This window comes from Diaphorina citri, unplaced genomic scaffold, assembly GCF_000475195.1.
Source record: "Diaphorina citri unplaced genomic scaffold, Diaci psyllid genome assembly version 1.1 scaffold583, whole genome shotgun sequence".
NCBI classification, from domain to species: domain Eukaryota; kingdom Metazoa; phylum Arthropoda; class Insecta; order Hemiptera; family Psyllidae; genus Diaphorina; species Diaphorina citri.
Window position 1 is genome coordinate 56,343 of NW_007378017.1, and position 14,832 is coordinate 71,174.

Consider the following 14,832-nt stretch of genomic DNA (forward strand, 5'->3'; position numbering starts at 1 on the left):
GTTTAGGCGCTGATAGCGCTTTTAGTGTATCCGCTATACAGATTCCATGCTATCCACATCCAAATCCCATGAAGTACAGGATAATAACAATAACTAGCAAAATCTTCTCACTAAGGAATCAAAACGTGCCGGGCAGTAGGGAGATAAAAAAGCCTGTCAGGTGAGAATTTACCGGTTTTTTCTTCCACCTGTGGATTTTTCACCTTTTAAGAATAGAAACTTACTCGAGCAAAGTTAAGTTTTAAAATCCTTGTAAGTAATATCTCTTTCTGTTTTGGTTTTCTAATATGCGATTATGTTCGCGGATTTCGCGATTATTTTCGCGGATTTCGCGATTATGTTCGCGGATTTGGTGATTTTTTTCGCGGATTTCGCGATTATGTTCGCGGATTTGGTGATTTTTTTCGCGGATTTCGCGATTATGTTCGCGGATTTGGTGATTTTTTTCGCGGATTTCGCGATTATGTTCGCGGATTTGGTGATTTTTTTCGCGGATTTCGCGATTATGTTCGCGGATTTGGTGATTTTTTTCGCGGATTTCGCGATTATGTTCGCGGATTTGGTGATTTTTTTCGCGGATTTCGCGATTATGTTCGCGGATTTGGTGATTTTTTTCGCGGATTTCGCGATTATGTTCGCGGATTTGGTGATTTTGTTCGCGGATTTGGCGATTATGTTCGCGGGTTTCGCGGTTATGTTCGCGGATTTCGCGATTATGTTCGCGGATTTGGTGATTTTGTTCGCGGATTTGGCGATTATGTTCGCGGATTTCGCGATTATTTTCGCGGATTTCGCGATTATTTTCGCGGATTTCGCGATTATTTTCGCGGATTTCGCGATTATTTTCGCGGATTTCGCGATTATTTTCGCGGATTTCGCGATTATTTTCGCGGATTTCGCGATTATTTTCGCGGATTTCGCGATTATTTTCGCGGATTTCGCGATTATTTTCGCGGATTTCGCGATTATTTTCGCGGATTTCGCGATTATTTTCGCGGATTTCGCGATTATTTTCGCGGATTTCGCGATTATTTTCGCGGATTTCGCGATTATTTTCGCGGATTTGGCGATTTTGTTCGCGGATTTTGCGATTATGTTCGCGGATTTGGCAATTATGTTCGCGGATTCGCGTCCCGAATCGACATTTTGGATATTTGGCAAGCCTACCTATAACTATAGTCATACAGACCCTATAACTATAATTTGAAATGATTTATTATATTCTATTCTCTCTCTCTCTCTATTAAATCATTTACAATATACAGGACTCCAGTCAGATTTGATCTAGTTTCTGTCTCTCTCGCTCTTCTTCTCTCTCTCTCTCTTCTTCTCTCTCTCTCTCTCTCGCTCTTCTTCTTCTTCTTTCTCTTCTTCGTCTTATCACGACCATCTTCTATCTTCTTCTCCCTGGCTATCTCTCTCTCTTCTTGTTCTTCACTAGCTTGGAATGAACCAAATTGTTTTCTTTGTTGTGTGGTTCCATCCATTCCATCAGAATTTGGTCAGGTGTACCATAGTTAAAAATGGTGTTTTCTTCTTTCTAATTTTTCTTGCGTTGAAAATGTGTGTTATTATTATTTTTTTAATCCGTGTAGGTAGAGGCTAAATAAATTGTACGAGTAGAGGGGATAAACAATCTAATACAGAGGTTCTCAAACTGGGGGGCGTGGAGACAAATCAGGGGGGGGCACGAGCTTTTTCCTATAAAAAAATCAAATTTATACCAAAATTACCTACCAGGTACTTCTTAGTCTCCAACTCTAGTATCTTGAGATACGTCCAGCGTAATCATATGTATATCAAACACCTAGAAATATATTCTGATTATGCTTGAGCCACTGAGGTTGGTTCGTTTTGTTATTTTATAAAACCTATAAATAGGTAACCTACTTACTTGAATATATAAAAAAAAAAATCTCAAAGTTTCAAATTCTCGTTTTGTTATTCCATAAAACCCATACCAGGGCCCCTAAATCGTAGGGGTCTGATCGTCTGATGAGGGATATTCAGGTACATAATTATGTCGTTGTACCCTACTTCCTGAGACGGACTTGACCATAGTCCCATTCAGGTACCCTCAAAAGAGCCAGTGTTATTGTCTGTGGCTTGACAGGGCTGGTTTTGTCTCAGTTTTACGTCCTCCAGCGGGACTAAAGGGTTTGTCAAGCTTCAAAGGAAAAGCAAAGGTCCTCATGATTCATGATGGTTGACTGCGGTTCGGGACGGGCCAAGTAATCTTGACTAGAGACCGTCAACCCCCCTCGGTGCAGCTACACCGCTACAACAACAACAACAACAACAACAACAAAATGTTCAATGAAAAAAGTCTTTTGTACCAGGCAACTGATTCTCGTATGGTTTTCAACATGAGATTATAAAGCCAGACCAGAATATCCAAAAATGGACTAGTCTGTCTGTTTTGCCTTTTAGGACTTCTTGAACAGGCGTTCCAGCTTGCTGTCTAGGACAGTACTGTCTATCTTGTCTAAGGCAGTCATGTTTTCACTTAATTCTTCTAATATGTGTTTGTCTAATTCTGTTCGGTCTCCCGCTGGGCGCAAATTGTTTCCCTGCTGTGCTTTGGATTTTGCCCAGGAGGTTTAACAATCGGGTTAGGTTTTTTATGTTCTAGACAGGAGATGTGTATTGTTGATGTTGGGATATTGGTTGTTCTTGCCAAATTGGCCGCTAATTTCATTCATTATACGAGTACTCATAACTGTCGGAAAGTAACTACTAGATAGAGCTAAGGTATATGTAGGTAGTATGTAGATTTCTAGATATTATTGTCATTTAGTCATTTGGTATGTAACATCTTCATTTATTTTTATGTGTTGTGAAAACGGGTTACCATGTCAAGTAGGTATCACAATAAAGAGATGGGGAGAAGGATATAATATGTGGTATATCTTTATTTTTCATTATTAAACAATTAGGTACCTAAGTACCTTGATCCTTCGCTCATACATATTTACTCGAGCTATCAAAAAATCAATTTCTCTTTATTTTTTTATATAAGTATATATTTCTTTCAAGTGGATGGGTATTTAGCATTATAATAAAATATAGTTGTATTGTTTTGTACAAAGCTTATGGTACCTGAGATCAGTCAATGTGATTTCTCAATATTTAGCCTTAAGATACCATGTTTTACTTACTGTATTGTCACATTGACTTAAAATATAGTTATGTTTATATTTTTCCTTATATCCCTTTGCTTATACAGGTTTTCATAGAATATATCTAGACTGACTTTAGGTTGAATAGGTGATCTCTTCCATTTTGATAAAATGGCATTCAAACTATTTCACACAACCTCTGCACCTACTTACAGAACACCAAAAGTTTCTGTCTCGCATTCTTTCCTGTTACAGTTATTACTCCTTGTTACATTGGTAACTGCTCTTCTTGGTACACATATTTCTTCTAGCTACAGCAAATAGTTCTTCTTGTTACAGATATATTTTGTCTAATAGAGCTTCACCAAGTTCCCACACCATGTTAAAATGCTACAGATCTCTGCAGCTTGTAGTTTGTTACATTCATGTTGATATGTAGTTTTGGTTTACATTCATGTTGATATGTAGTTTTTGTTTATATCCTGTTTCGACTAGATGACCTATTGTGATACAGTTCACTACTACTGGCATAGTGCTGGCATTTTTAGTGTGGTGTCTCTTTCCATGATGGGGATTAGGAACTGGATGTTGGAACATCTTGGGATTGTGTTTTCTGAGCCAATGCTACTGTGAGTACTTTTTTATCCTCTCCCCAGCTCAAATAAAACTTACCTGTCCATCCATATAGATACATTGGTTTGCCGGGCAGTGGCAATACCATACCCAATCCATTTTCGATTATTTAATAATGCTGACAAGGCAATGTACGCGAAAGCGATGCATTGTCTGGTCTAACAGCGAACGTAAAGACTGAGCTTCGCGAGTCGGCATAACGCGCACTTGTATATTAATTTTAACGTTGAATTTCTCAAAAATAAAACCACCGCCGAGTCTTACGATTGTCTTGAAACCGTATCCCTTCTTGATTTATCCAATTTCGTCAGGTCATAGACTTTAGCCAGGATCTCTGGGCTCACAAGCTGCATCCAGCCAGCAAAGGCTCAGAGAAGGTTAGGACAGAAACTAGCCAAATCAATACGTACGTGCTATGGAGTGTAGGTTGGCTGCACTGGACTGACTCAAAGCTTGAGATATGATGGACTGACTGAGTGGTGACCCTCCTCCCAGCGTACTAACAGGACGAGTATGTGTGTGCTGAATGTAGCGAGGTGTAACGATAACCGAATCATCACGCAATGCTGATCCACTACCACCCGAACCTCTGTGGAGGATATAAAGTCAGCAAATATTATTTGAGATACTGAGAGAACGCATTTTGTTAAAGAATTTAACAAAGGTTGAGTGCGAAGGGAATCCACTCGTAAAATTTTGCAGCCGAAACCAAAAGACAGTAAAAATCTAATTAACCCGTACCCAAGAGTATTTTGGACAGACGGAGTTTTCAATTTTTGCTTAGTTATTAATCACCTAACCCCGAGCTAATCAATATAACTTGATTTTTAATATTCCTTTTTTTTGTGAAGGTCTGTGCGCGGTCGCGAGTTCTCATAAATTTAATAAATCGTGTAATATAAAATTTATCCTTCAAACGTACTGGATTTCTTTTTTTTCCGTTTGAAATTTGAATTGTTAAGGTTCAACGTGCGCCCATTTGTAATTTCAGTTTTGTATTTTGTGTAATTAATCGCTTTTTATTTTCTTTCTCCTTTTCTTAAAGACAAAGTGGTCACTTATAGTCGTCTACCTAAAAGTGTTTTATGTGTGTGTACCTACTAGTGTGAAGGAGGAGCATCACCGTGTAGCCATTACAAGTATTTCAAGGATCGCTAAAAGCTCACCACCCTAATAGAGTCATTACAGAGGATCCTGTGAATTCACGAGCTGGCGGAAAGACCGTCCGAGGAGCGGAACCACCAGAAAATCCAGAATCGGGTAATGTCAAGATAGGGAGGCGAGGCGGTAAGTGTATAAATTGATATTACTTTCTTGGGACGCATTATTTTATTCCTTCCCCCTTCTCTTTCCTTTCTCTACTCTTCCCCTATTATTTTTTTTTTTTTCTTTTTTTATCTGGTTATTCAAATCTGATTAAGCGGGATGGAGCAGTTAAAAAAGAGATACGAGGTAAACAGGCTCCGGAAAGAAGAGATACTTTTTGAGCTCAAGGCCCGAGGGAAGTCAGTTCCGGAGAAGACGGACGCGGGAACCCTACGAGCTCAGCTCAGAAAGTATCTGAACGAGCCCTTAGGTACAGTAGACGTGGACAACATAGAAGACGCAGACAAGGAGTTGCAATTTTACCAGGACACCATGCATAATCAATACATACATACATACATACATACATACATACATACATACATACATACATACATACATACATACATACATACATACCGCCCAACGTAAAAGTTTTTCTTTTTAACTCGATTATAGTGTTGTGATTAAATATTGATAGTAAAAATCTAATTAACCCGTACCCAAGAGTATTTTGGACAGACGGAGTTTTCAATTTTTGCTTAGTTATTAATCACCTAACCCCGAGCTAATCAATATAACTTGATTTTTAATATTCCTTTTTTTGTGAAGGTCTGTGCGCGGTCGCGAGTTCTCATAAATTTAATAAATCGTGTAATATAAAATTTATCCTTCAAACGTACTGGATTTCTTTTTTTCCGTTTGAAATTTGAATTGTTAAGGTTCAACGTGCGCCCATTTGTAATTTCAGTTTTGTATTTTGTGTAATTAATCGCTTTTCCGTTTGAAATTTGAATTGTTAAGGTTCAACGTGCGCCCATTTGTAATTTCAGTTTTGTATTTTGTGTAATTAATCGCTTTACACAGCTTCTACTCTTTTTAAACGGAGCAATAAGATATGTAGGTACCTATCTTAAATGTTGTGTAAACATCTTTGCAGGTACCTCTCTCTTCTTGCTCTTAAATATGTATTTGCATGCCTCTTATTGCTTATACTGCCATCATAGGACTGAAAAGTCCCTTTTACTTTTTTTTTATGACTTCTACCAAGTTCATCTGCATGTCTGTCTGCAATGTCCAGAGTCTCTTCACTGATGTCCGCGCCAAATTGTCACCCGATATCACCTAGCCTTCCTGCTTTTCTAGTAGATATTTGTTAAGTATTTCTCTAGGCTTTGTCAAGTATTTCTTTAGGATTTATGGGTTATGGATTCTTTTAATTTGAATTGGCTCCTGCCTTGTTTGAAACTTCTTTTATTTTCAAGGGGTTTAGCGTCACTGCACTGCTAAGGTAATTAAAACTTAAGAGGAAAAAAAAACTTCTTAATTGGGCATTAAATTCTTTCGTACGTGTTTGTTTAGGTGGTTTTTGATTCAGGCCTAATGGTTCATGTTGGAATGAGCTCAAAGGTCAACACTCATTTCAATACAAACCCGTAGAACTGGACTTTAATATTCCTATCCCCTGGTCTATCGTCCCTATGTTGACAAGAAGACAGCAACTACATGGTCTACCACAGGCCAGCTGGAGGTTACAAAGGGTTTGTCAATTCTATTCTATTCTATTCTATTCTATTATGGGACTGGTTGCTCCTCTCCCAAGAGAGTATGCAATTAACACTGCGACCTCTGTAGATCAGGTTGCAGGACCTCCTGGAGGAAACAGAGGGCGTCGATGACACCAATTGGAGCCAAATTGTTACAACATACACCCACCTGAGGGGCAGGGTGAATACAACACAGTTCACGGGTCCAGTGGAAAAGGCTAATCTGAGAAAGGCAGATTTTGTGAGGTTATTGGACGGATTCTGGCAGAACATGGAGTTGGAGTTCGTGGACCAAAAAAGGAAAGGGCTAGCCCAAAAACTAGATGAAGACCTCGAAAAGCTAACCTTAATATCAAAAAGGGCGTCTAGGGCGGACCCGGACATCACAGATCCTACAGCTTCAACGCCACAGCAGGATTATGAGGTGCCAATAATCCCAGAACAACAACAAACAACCCCTCGGGGCTCCGAGCCACCAGAAGGGCCCAGGGGGCCTCTACCTCCATTGCCCGAGAGACCAACTCCAAACCGGATAGTCTCACCGAGAGACATCTCAAGCCAGATAAACCAGGTAACAACAATCCCACCACCAGAAAGTACTACCTCCCGTGCGCTCACTCCACTGACCCAACCATTGGCCCCACCTTTACCATTACCTCCATTGCTCGAGAGACCAACACCAAACCAGATAGTTTCACCGAGAGACAGCTCAAGCCGGTTAAACCAGATAATAACAATACCACCACCCCCACCCCCAGAAAGGTGTACTACCTCCCGTGCGCACACGCCACCGACGCAAGCAATGGCCCCCCATGTACCATCACCACAAATACCACAGTACCCCATACACCAACTGGCACCAGTCACGAATTCAAGCAGACCCCAGCACGAAGAGAACGCAAGTATCATCAAAATAAAAACACCACATATCACAGCATCCTCGTTCGATGGACAAAATATGGGGGTAGAAAAATTCATCGAAGAGTACGAAAGGGCCGGATCTCTGAATGGGTGGAACGAAAGTCTCATGGTCCATTACCTACCAGTGTACCTGAAGGGTTGGCCCCAAACTGTATACTACAATGCAATTCAAGATAACCCGGCCATCACATGGGGAGATCTAAAGAGAAGGATGTTGGAAATTTTCCAACCTTCATACGCGACAAGAGAAATTAAATTAACAGAGGTTCTGCAAAGAGTTCAAGGACCCTTCGAAGCTGCCACAAAATATTTCAGTGAAAAAATGGCCATGATAAGAAAACTAGAGATGCATTTCTCGGAGGCAGAAATTTGTCGGTTCATAGTGTTGGGCCTCTCCCCAGATATCATCGGGAAACTCGTTATGAAAGATGAAGACACCACAACGTTGGTAAGCCTAGAAAGAGCTTTAATAAAGTTCGAAAACGCCAAATTTCTGGTGGAGTTTCAAGCAAAAAGACAGAGAGCTATGCTAGGCGAACTGAGTGGGTCAAACCCGCTAACAATGGAAGGCCCAAAATTTTCAGAGATCGCCTGTGTCAGCGACGCTGCGGGATTCGATGATCCCAGCAGGGGTTGCTACAATCGTAATCGCCGCTACTCACCCCGTGGCGCAGAGCGAGAAGAAGGAAGCGGTAGACAAAGCCCTAGTTACCGTCCACACAGAGAGGATTACAACAATCGCAGCCAATACTACTCGCTGCGCGACACAGAGCGAGAAGGGAGAAGCGATAGGCGTGAACCTAACTACAACTCGTACCGAAACAGATCTCCCCGTTCATCGGAAAGAAAACAAGAGCGAAACAACGAACATCCCAGACGAGGCCGCTCCCCTCAGCCGAAGACTGACCGGAAACGATCAGATAACAAAAGTCGCCAACGTGCCCAGGGAACATACACAGGGTGCTTTGTCTGTGGGGATAAAAGTCACAGAGCAAACACCTGCAAAGACAGATTCCAGTCAAAAAACTAGTAGACTGCTCTCCTGATGGAGAGCATGTAAATAGAGACACTGAGTCTGAGACTCAGCACCATAATATGTATAAACACAACCTTGCCCCGCTTCCCTCAGTTCCCTCTGACCTTCTTACAGTTCCCACTGACCTTCTTGTAAATACCTTGCGTAATAAAAGAACCGTTTCGTACATAACCTGTGAGATAGGGCCCTCAGAAGTGCTGATACTGCTCGATACTGGAGCAGGAAGATCAGTCATATCACGAGAAATGATGAAATCGCTAGACCTCCCAGTTCAGGTTAATGAATCGGATATGAAGCTCTTCTCGGCTTCGGGTCATAACCTAGAAATAGTAGGCAAGGCCGTGATACCATGTAAAATAGCAAACGAAAGGTTTTTCATAGAATTCCTCGTGATAGACAACCTCATGCCTGTTGCATTGTTCGGTATGAACACACTAAGAGACCTATCAGCAGTAATTGATGTAGGTCAGGGCACCTGTACCTTTCGGACAAACGATGTTCTAGTCAGGACCCATCTAGAAACGATACTTGAACAGGAAAACGTCGCGTACCTATCAGGGGCTTACGCATTATGTAGTGAGAAATTATTACAAAAAAAAGTTCGGTTCGACGAACACGATCGGATTAGGGGTTATGATGAAAATGATTGTGTAGGTAGACCTGCAAACTCTTATAACCCTGAGTTGTGCCAGCAATACCTGGAACGATCGAACCTAGGGCAAAGTCATTTCACCCAAGAAAGGTTAGTAGACCCCCCGGTAAGATCAATCTTGCGAAATCCTAAGCCCGTAGTCCCATCAATCGTCGGTCAACACAAAACACACGAACAGAAAGTATCGGAACGAAAAAGTGCCGCGAGTGAAGAGAGAGCACTTAATAGAGAGAATACATTGTGTGATACAGAGGTAGATACACATACACACGAGGTCCCGGGTAGCCAATTGGTTGGAGCCGACGTACAACAAGCGGATGAACCACCCAGTATACCTACGTTGGCGGTATCCCAGTCGTCAGTTCCACAGCTGGTAGATGAGGTAAGTATCAAGGCGAAATTCGAGTCGCTAAGTTCTATCAGTAAAGAGCTGGATAACACAATAAAGACTAAGCTACTCGATGTGCTTTATACGTATCGGGAAACATTTGACGCCTTCTACCCAAAGAAAATAGCGGGCAATGCAAAGCTGCCGCCGGTAAGACTGGAGTGCAAGGATGATAACCCGGTAGTCTGTAAAGCATACAGGACCTCACTGCAAGAGTCGATGCTTTTTCAAGAAATCATCGACGACTACATTGAGGACGGAATAGTTATTAAGCACGCATCAGCTTATTCGTCCCCGTCCATGCTAGTACCCCGAAATTCAAATGTAAAAACAAAAAAAAGAAATGAAAGAACAAAAGAGGATATGAGGCTAGTGGTGAATTACAAGCAACTCAACACAAAATTGGTTTCGATCAGTCACCCTATACTTCGGATTGAAGACTTACTGACGCAATTGCGGAAGAGTAAGTACTTCATTACACTCGATTTGAGTAAAGGATATCACCAATTGCGCGTTGATGAACAGTCAAGAGATATTTTGACATTCTCTAGTCCTCAGAATTCTTACACTTTTACTGTCTTGCCGTTCGGTTTGTCTTGTTCACCCGCTATCTTCATGAGGGCAATGAAACAGGTGTTCTATGACTTTCCTAGTGACATCCTCTGCCTGTACCTTGATGACCTGACAATTCATTCAGACACACTGGATGGATTGCTGGAGAATCTGGTTCGGGTTTTGGAAAGACTAGAGCAGTACAACCTCAAAGTTAATATCAAGAAATGCCAGTTCGTTTACGAGACAGTTAAGTTGTTAGGACACACAGTGAGCGGGAAGGGAGTATCGGTTAACAATGACAGAGTTAAAGCGATACTTGACTGTAAACGACCTACGAATGTAAGAGCTGTAAGGAGATTCCTGGGAATGTCGGGATATTACCGACGGTACATCAAAGATTACGCTAAAATGGTTGCTCCTCTCACTGACCTATTGAAAGGTGATCAGGAGAAATTTCTTTGGTCAGAGCTACAAGAAACTTCTTACAACGCCATTAGAGAAAAATTGTGCCAAGCACCGGTACTGAGCCACTTCAATGAAGACAAGGTCGTGTACATTCATACTGATGCAAGCAAAATAGGGTTAGGAGCTGTACTCTCACAGGAGGATGAGAACGGTAAACTGCACCCGATCCAGTTTGCCTCGCGCAAGACCTCAAGAGTTGAATCGTCTTACAATTCCGTAGAACTCGAGATGCTAGCCATTCTATACGCCCTTAATCACTTCGCGTACCTCATTAAATATCACCCACACAAGATCTATATCCAAACAGATTGTCAAGCCCTTACCTATTACAAAGGGCTCAAAGAAGAGTTCAGTTCTTCTAGGTTAACTAGGTTGAGTCTGAAACTAATGCAGTACGATAATATTGAGATCTCGTACACACGCGCTAGCGCCAATAAGCCGGCCGATTTCTTGTCTAGGTGCCCTGTAGACGAGGCGGACACAGGCGCTGAAGACGAAGAAATCCCCTCTTTCCAAATTAACACCTTGGAAATACAGCAAAGATTGGACCCTGTGTTAGGCAGGATCATTAGAGCGATAGAGGACCCGGAAAACGCGGACCGAAACTCCGTAAGAAAGTCACGCCTTTTCTACATAAAAGTCAATGTTCTTTATAAAAAGGGCGATGTGGGACATAATGATCTTGTGTGCTTACCACTAAGCTTAGCCACGGGAATAATTGATGAGATGCACAAAGGTCCTTTAGCAGCGCATCTTGGTACCAAAAAGATCCTCGCGTTATTTCGTCAGAAGTACTGGTTGCCTAACGTCGATAAGTTGATTGCGGAAAGAATCAAGCATTGTGTACGATGCCAACTTCGCAAGCATCCCGGCAATGGTCACATTAAACCTGGCCCCTTACAACCGGTATTGATAACGAAAGACGTCTTGGAAAAATGGCATGTAGATGCCTTAGGTCCTTGGGTTACCTCGAACAATAATAAGAAGTACATACTCGCCGCGGTGGATAGCCTCTCAGCCTTCGTCGTGACAAAGGCAGTTGAGCGGGTAAGTTCGGGTGAAATCTCAGAATTCTTACATGAGATAGTCTTGAGGTTTGGTGTGTTTGATGAGGTGTGTACCGACAACGGCTCAGGGATGGTAGCTTTGGCCACTCAACAGTTCATCAGTCAACTAGGGGCCAAGCACATAAGAATAACGCCCTACAACAGCCAAGCTAACGGGCTCATCGAGGCTCAATTTAAAACTATAACAAATGCCATCGCAAAGCACATCAATCACACCCAGAGAGATTGGGATAAATATCTCGACCAGGTAACACTCGCTATGAACGTGTCCCCTCTTGTATCGCGTGGTAACGTGTCGGCATTCTATGCGTTGTATGGTCGGAACGCACGCCTACCCATAGAACCCGTCACTCCGAACACAAATGCAGGAGAAGAAGTTGATGAAAGAGTAGCCAGGTTATACGCCATCCGCGATCTCATTAAAGACCACTATAACGATAATAAGGTTAGAGAAAAACAGAGGTATGATAGAAACAGGGTAGATATAAGGTACGACGAAGGAGATCAGGTTCTTGTTTATAACCCACGAAACTACGTTGGACAAACTTCCAAACTCCTCAGTCGATATGTAGGACCTTATACCGTGATAGAACCCAACAAGAATGGCTTAACCTACCTAGTTAAAAACAACCAGACAGATCGCTTAGAAAAGGTACACGTCAAGCGGATAAAAAAGTACTACCCACCACTGGACACATAAACAATTGGAGCGTTCAATCCGCTCTAATCTATGTAATATATTATATTATTGTACTTTTCTGTAAATAGTAATGAAAAGGCACCCTGAGACATCCACGATTATCGATTATCTCGTTATCATCAGTCTTAACGTCCCATTTTCAACGTTTTCGTAACCTGTATATAAAAAAATATTAATTTAAAAAAAAAAAAATAAATAATAATAATAATCCCTCTCCCCTTTTCAGTTTTTCATACCTTTTAGATATAACAACTTACTGCTTACCGTTCTGTATCTAAATTAATAATCCGCTTTATAAAACCTCCCATCCTATGTACCTACCACATGCACTCGGATATATTGTGGTTTTATAGTTGGAATAGAGCACAATACATTCAACATTGGGTATAGCGTGGAAAGCTGAAAAGTTCAGAATGGAAAATTGGAAATAAAACAGCTTAGGATTCTGCCGGCCGGAGTCCTTCTAGCCATACTTTAGAAATTCACACATAGATAACTACATAATATATTTTATTTGTGAATTGATGTATGTAGTACGAGTATCAAGAGATGTGCATTATTATGAACTTTTCATATTTTGTATCAATTTTTTTTTTTCCCAAAGGGGTGTCAATTCTCTGCTGGAGGGCAAATTCAAATTCAATTCGTCAGGAAGCATGGAAAGTGAATAAAATAAATAAACAATGCAATCAATTTCTATATTTCCTATGTGGGATGGTTTCGTTTTTTTTCCATTGACACCTGGCAAACTTCGCCTTTCTGAGGGAAAAGGTTCGTTTTGTTGTTGGGTTGGGGGGAGAAGAATATAAAAATGCTAGCGGGAAATTTTCGGAAGAGAAAATAATATTCATGTGTCTCTAGCGGATTCATTTTCAGGCGTGTAGGAGCTCACAATGTCTGACAAAACCCCGCAGGCCAAATATCATTTGCATAAAATAAATGAAAGGGATAGAGGGGGGAAACAATGTGGAGAAGAATATTATTTATTCTGATTAACAAGGGGAATTCCTGCTCTGAGGATTCGGTAAATATTTGACTTGGGGACCAAAATTAGAACCAATATTTTTCTTTTGGGGACAAAAAATTATTATTGACAATATGGAAAAGTTCGAGGAAATGGATTGAATTTAATGCTAACTCGTATTTTTAGAGGATATATCTATCTCCAGTATTTACCCATTGGTATGTTAATAGATACACATAGGTACATGTTCCAATAAATCTAATTTATTCTAAAGAGAAACCCATTATAATTAAGAAATTAACCAATTTTCCATTTTAATTTAAAAGAATAAACGATTAAAAACATAACGGTGCGGTTCTGAAAAAAAAATTATATCCTGGTTTAAATGGCGTGAATCGATAAATTGCTCCACGACAAAATTCTCAATTAAACAGAACACCTTCCCACATTGAGTTCCAAGCTCCAAGTCATAATCATAATAATAGTCATATCAATTAAGTGTGTTTTCATATGGAGACGTTCCTCTATTATAGGATATAGGTACTTGTATTTTATGATATACTTTCCATAATATTCCGCGAGTAATAGGGGAACCTCGCCAAATATGAATAGTTGCTCAACATAGTAAATTGTTTTACAAATTTGTCCCTTTTCCCAAAATTCAAATGGGAAATTTGTTATTATTTCAAACAGTTCTTCAGGAATTCATACTAAATCTTGAATTTAGTATGAATTTATTTCCAAGTAAGAGAGAGTTGTGTTAGGAATCGGTTTCTGATCTCAAGTGCCAAGTGAGCGCCACGTTACCCTATTGATTGTTTTCTAAAACACATTATCATTATTATGCATGGATTAGAAATTATATTGACCGTGTGTTCATTTGCATAAGATTTGCATTATGAGCAGACATTGTCCAGGCATGCAACTATTCTCAATATTTATGTCTTCTGCATAATCTAAGACTATCGAGAGTGCAAATTTTGATCCCAACTGAAAAAAAGTAAAAAATATCCTCCGCCACAAAAAATCTGCATACAAGTCTCTCAATCTGGATTGGAAATATCAAACCGAATCAGAAAAATACTCATGATAAAGGAATACTTAGTGATAAATTATTTTCTCAAAGAACATGAAATAAATGGAGCAAGGTTTTTTTCATAATTATTTAAGATCGAGGATCTTCAGATCTAATTCACGTGGCAGAGTTCTTTGTAATAATATCTACATAAATGTGCGAGGATTGGTTTGCCGGGCAGTGGCAATACCATACCCAATCCATTTTCGATTATTTAATAATGCTGACAAGGCAATGTACGCGAAAGCGATGCATTGTCTGGTCTAACAGCGAACGTAAAGACAGAGCTTCGCGAGTCGGCATAACGCGCACTTGTATATTAATTTTAACGTTGAATTTCTCAAAAATAAAACCACCGCCGAGTCTTACGATTGTCTTGAAACCGTATCCCTTCTTGATTTATCC

The 14,832-nt window shown here is 40.5% G+C and overlaps 2 protein-coding genes across 2 annotated transcripts in view; one reads left to right on the forward strand and one right to left on the reverse strand.

Annotated features, from left to right (window-relative positions):
* LOC113467907 overlaps positions 1-14,832 on the reverse strand; it is a gene marked incomplete at its 3' end in the record, with an annotated part of 91,519 nt that overhangs the window by 8,391 nt on the left and 68,296 nt on the right. The gene's annotated exons all lie outside the window — the stretch shown is intronic.
* Positions 6,703-14,814, forward strand: LOC113467908. Its single transcript, XM_026824395.1, has 2 exons — positions 6,703-8,902; positions 14,591-14,814. Exon 1 carries the CDS (start codon positions 6,876-6,878, stop codon positions 8,553-8,555), a length of 1,680 nt encoding a protein of 559 aa, XP_026680196.1. The 5' UTR covers positions 6,703-6,875; the 3' UTR covers positions 8,556-8,902; positions 14,591-14,814.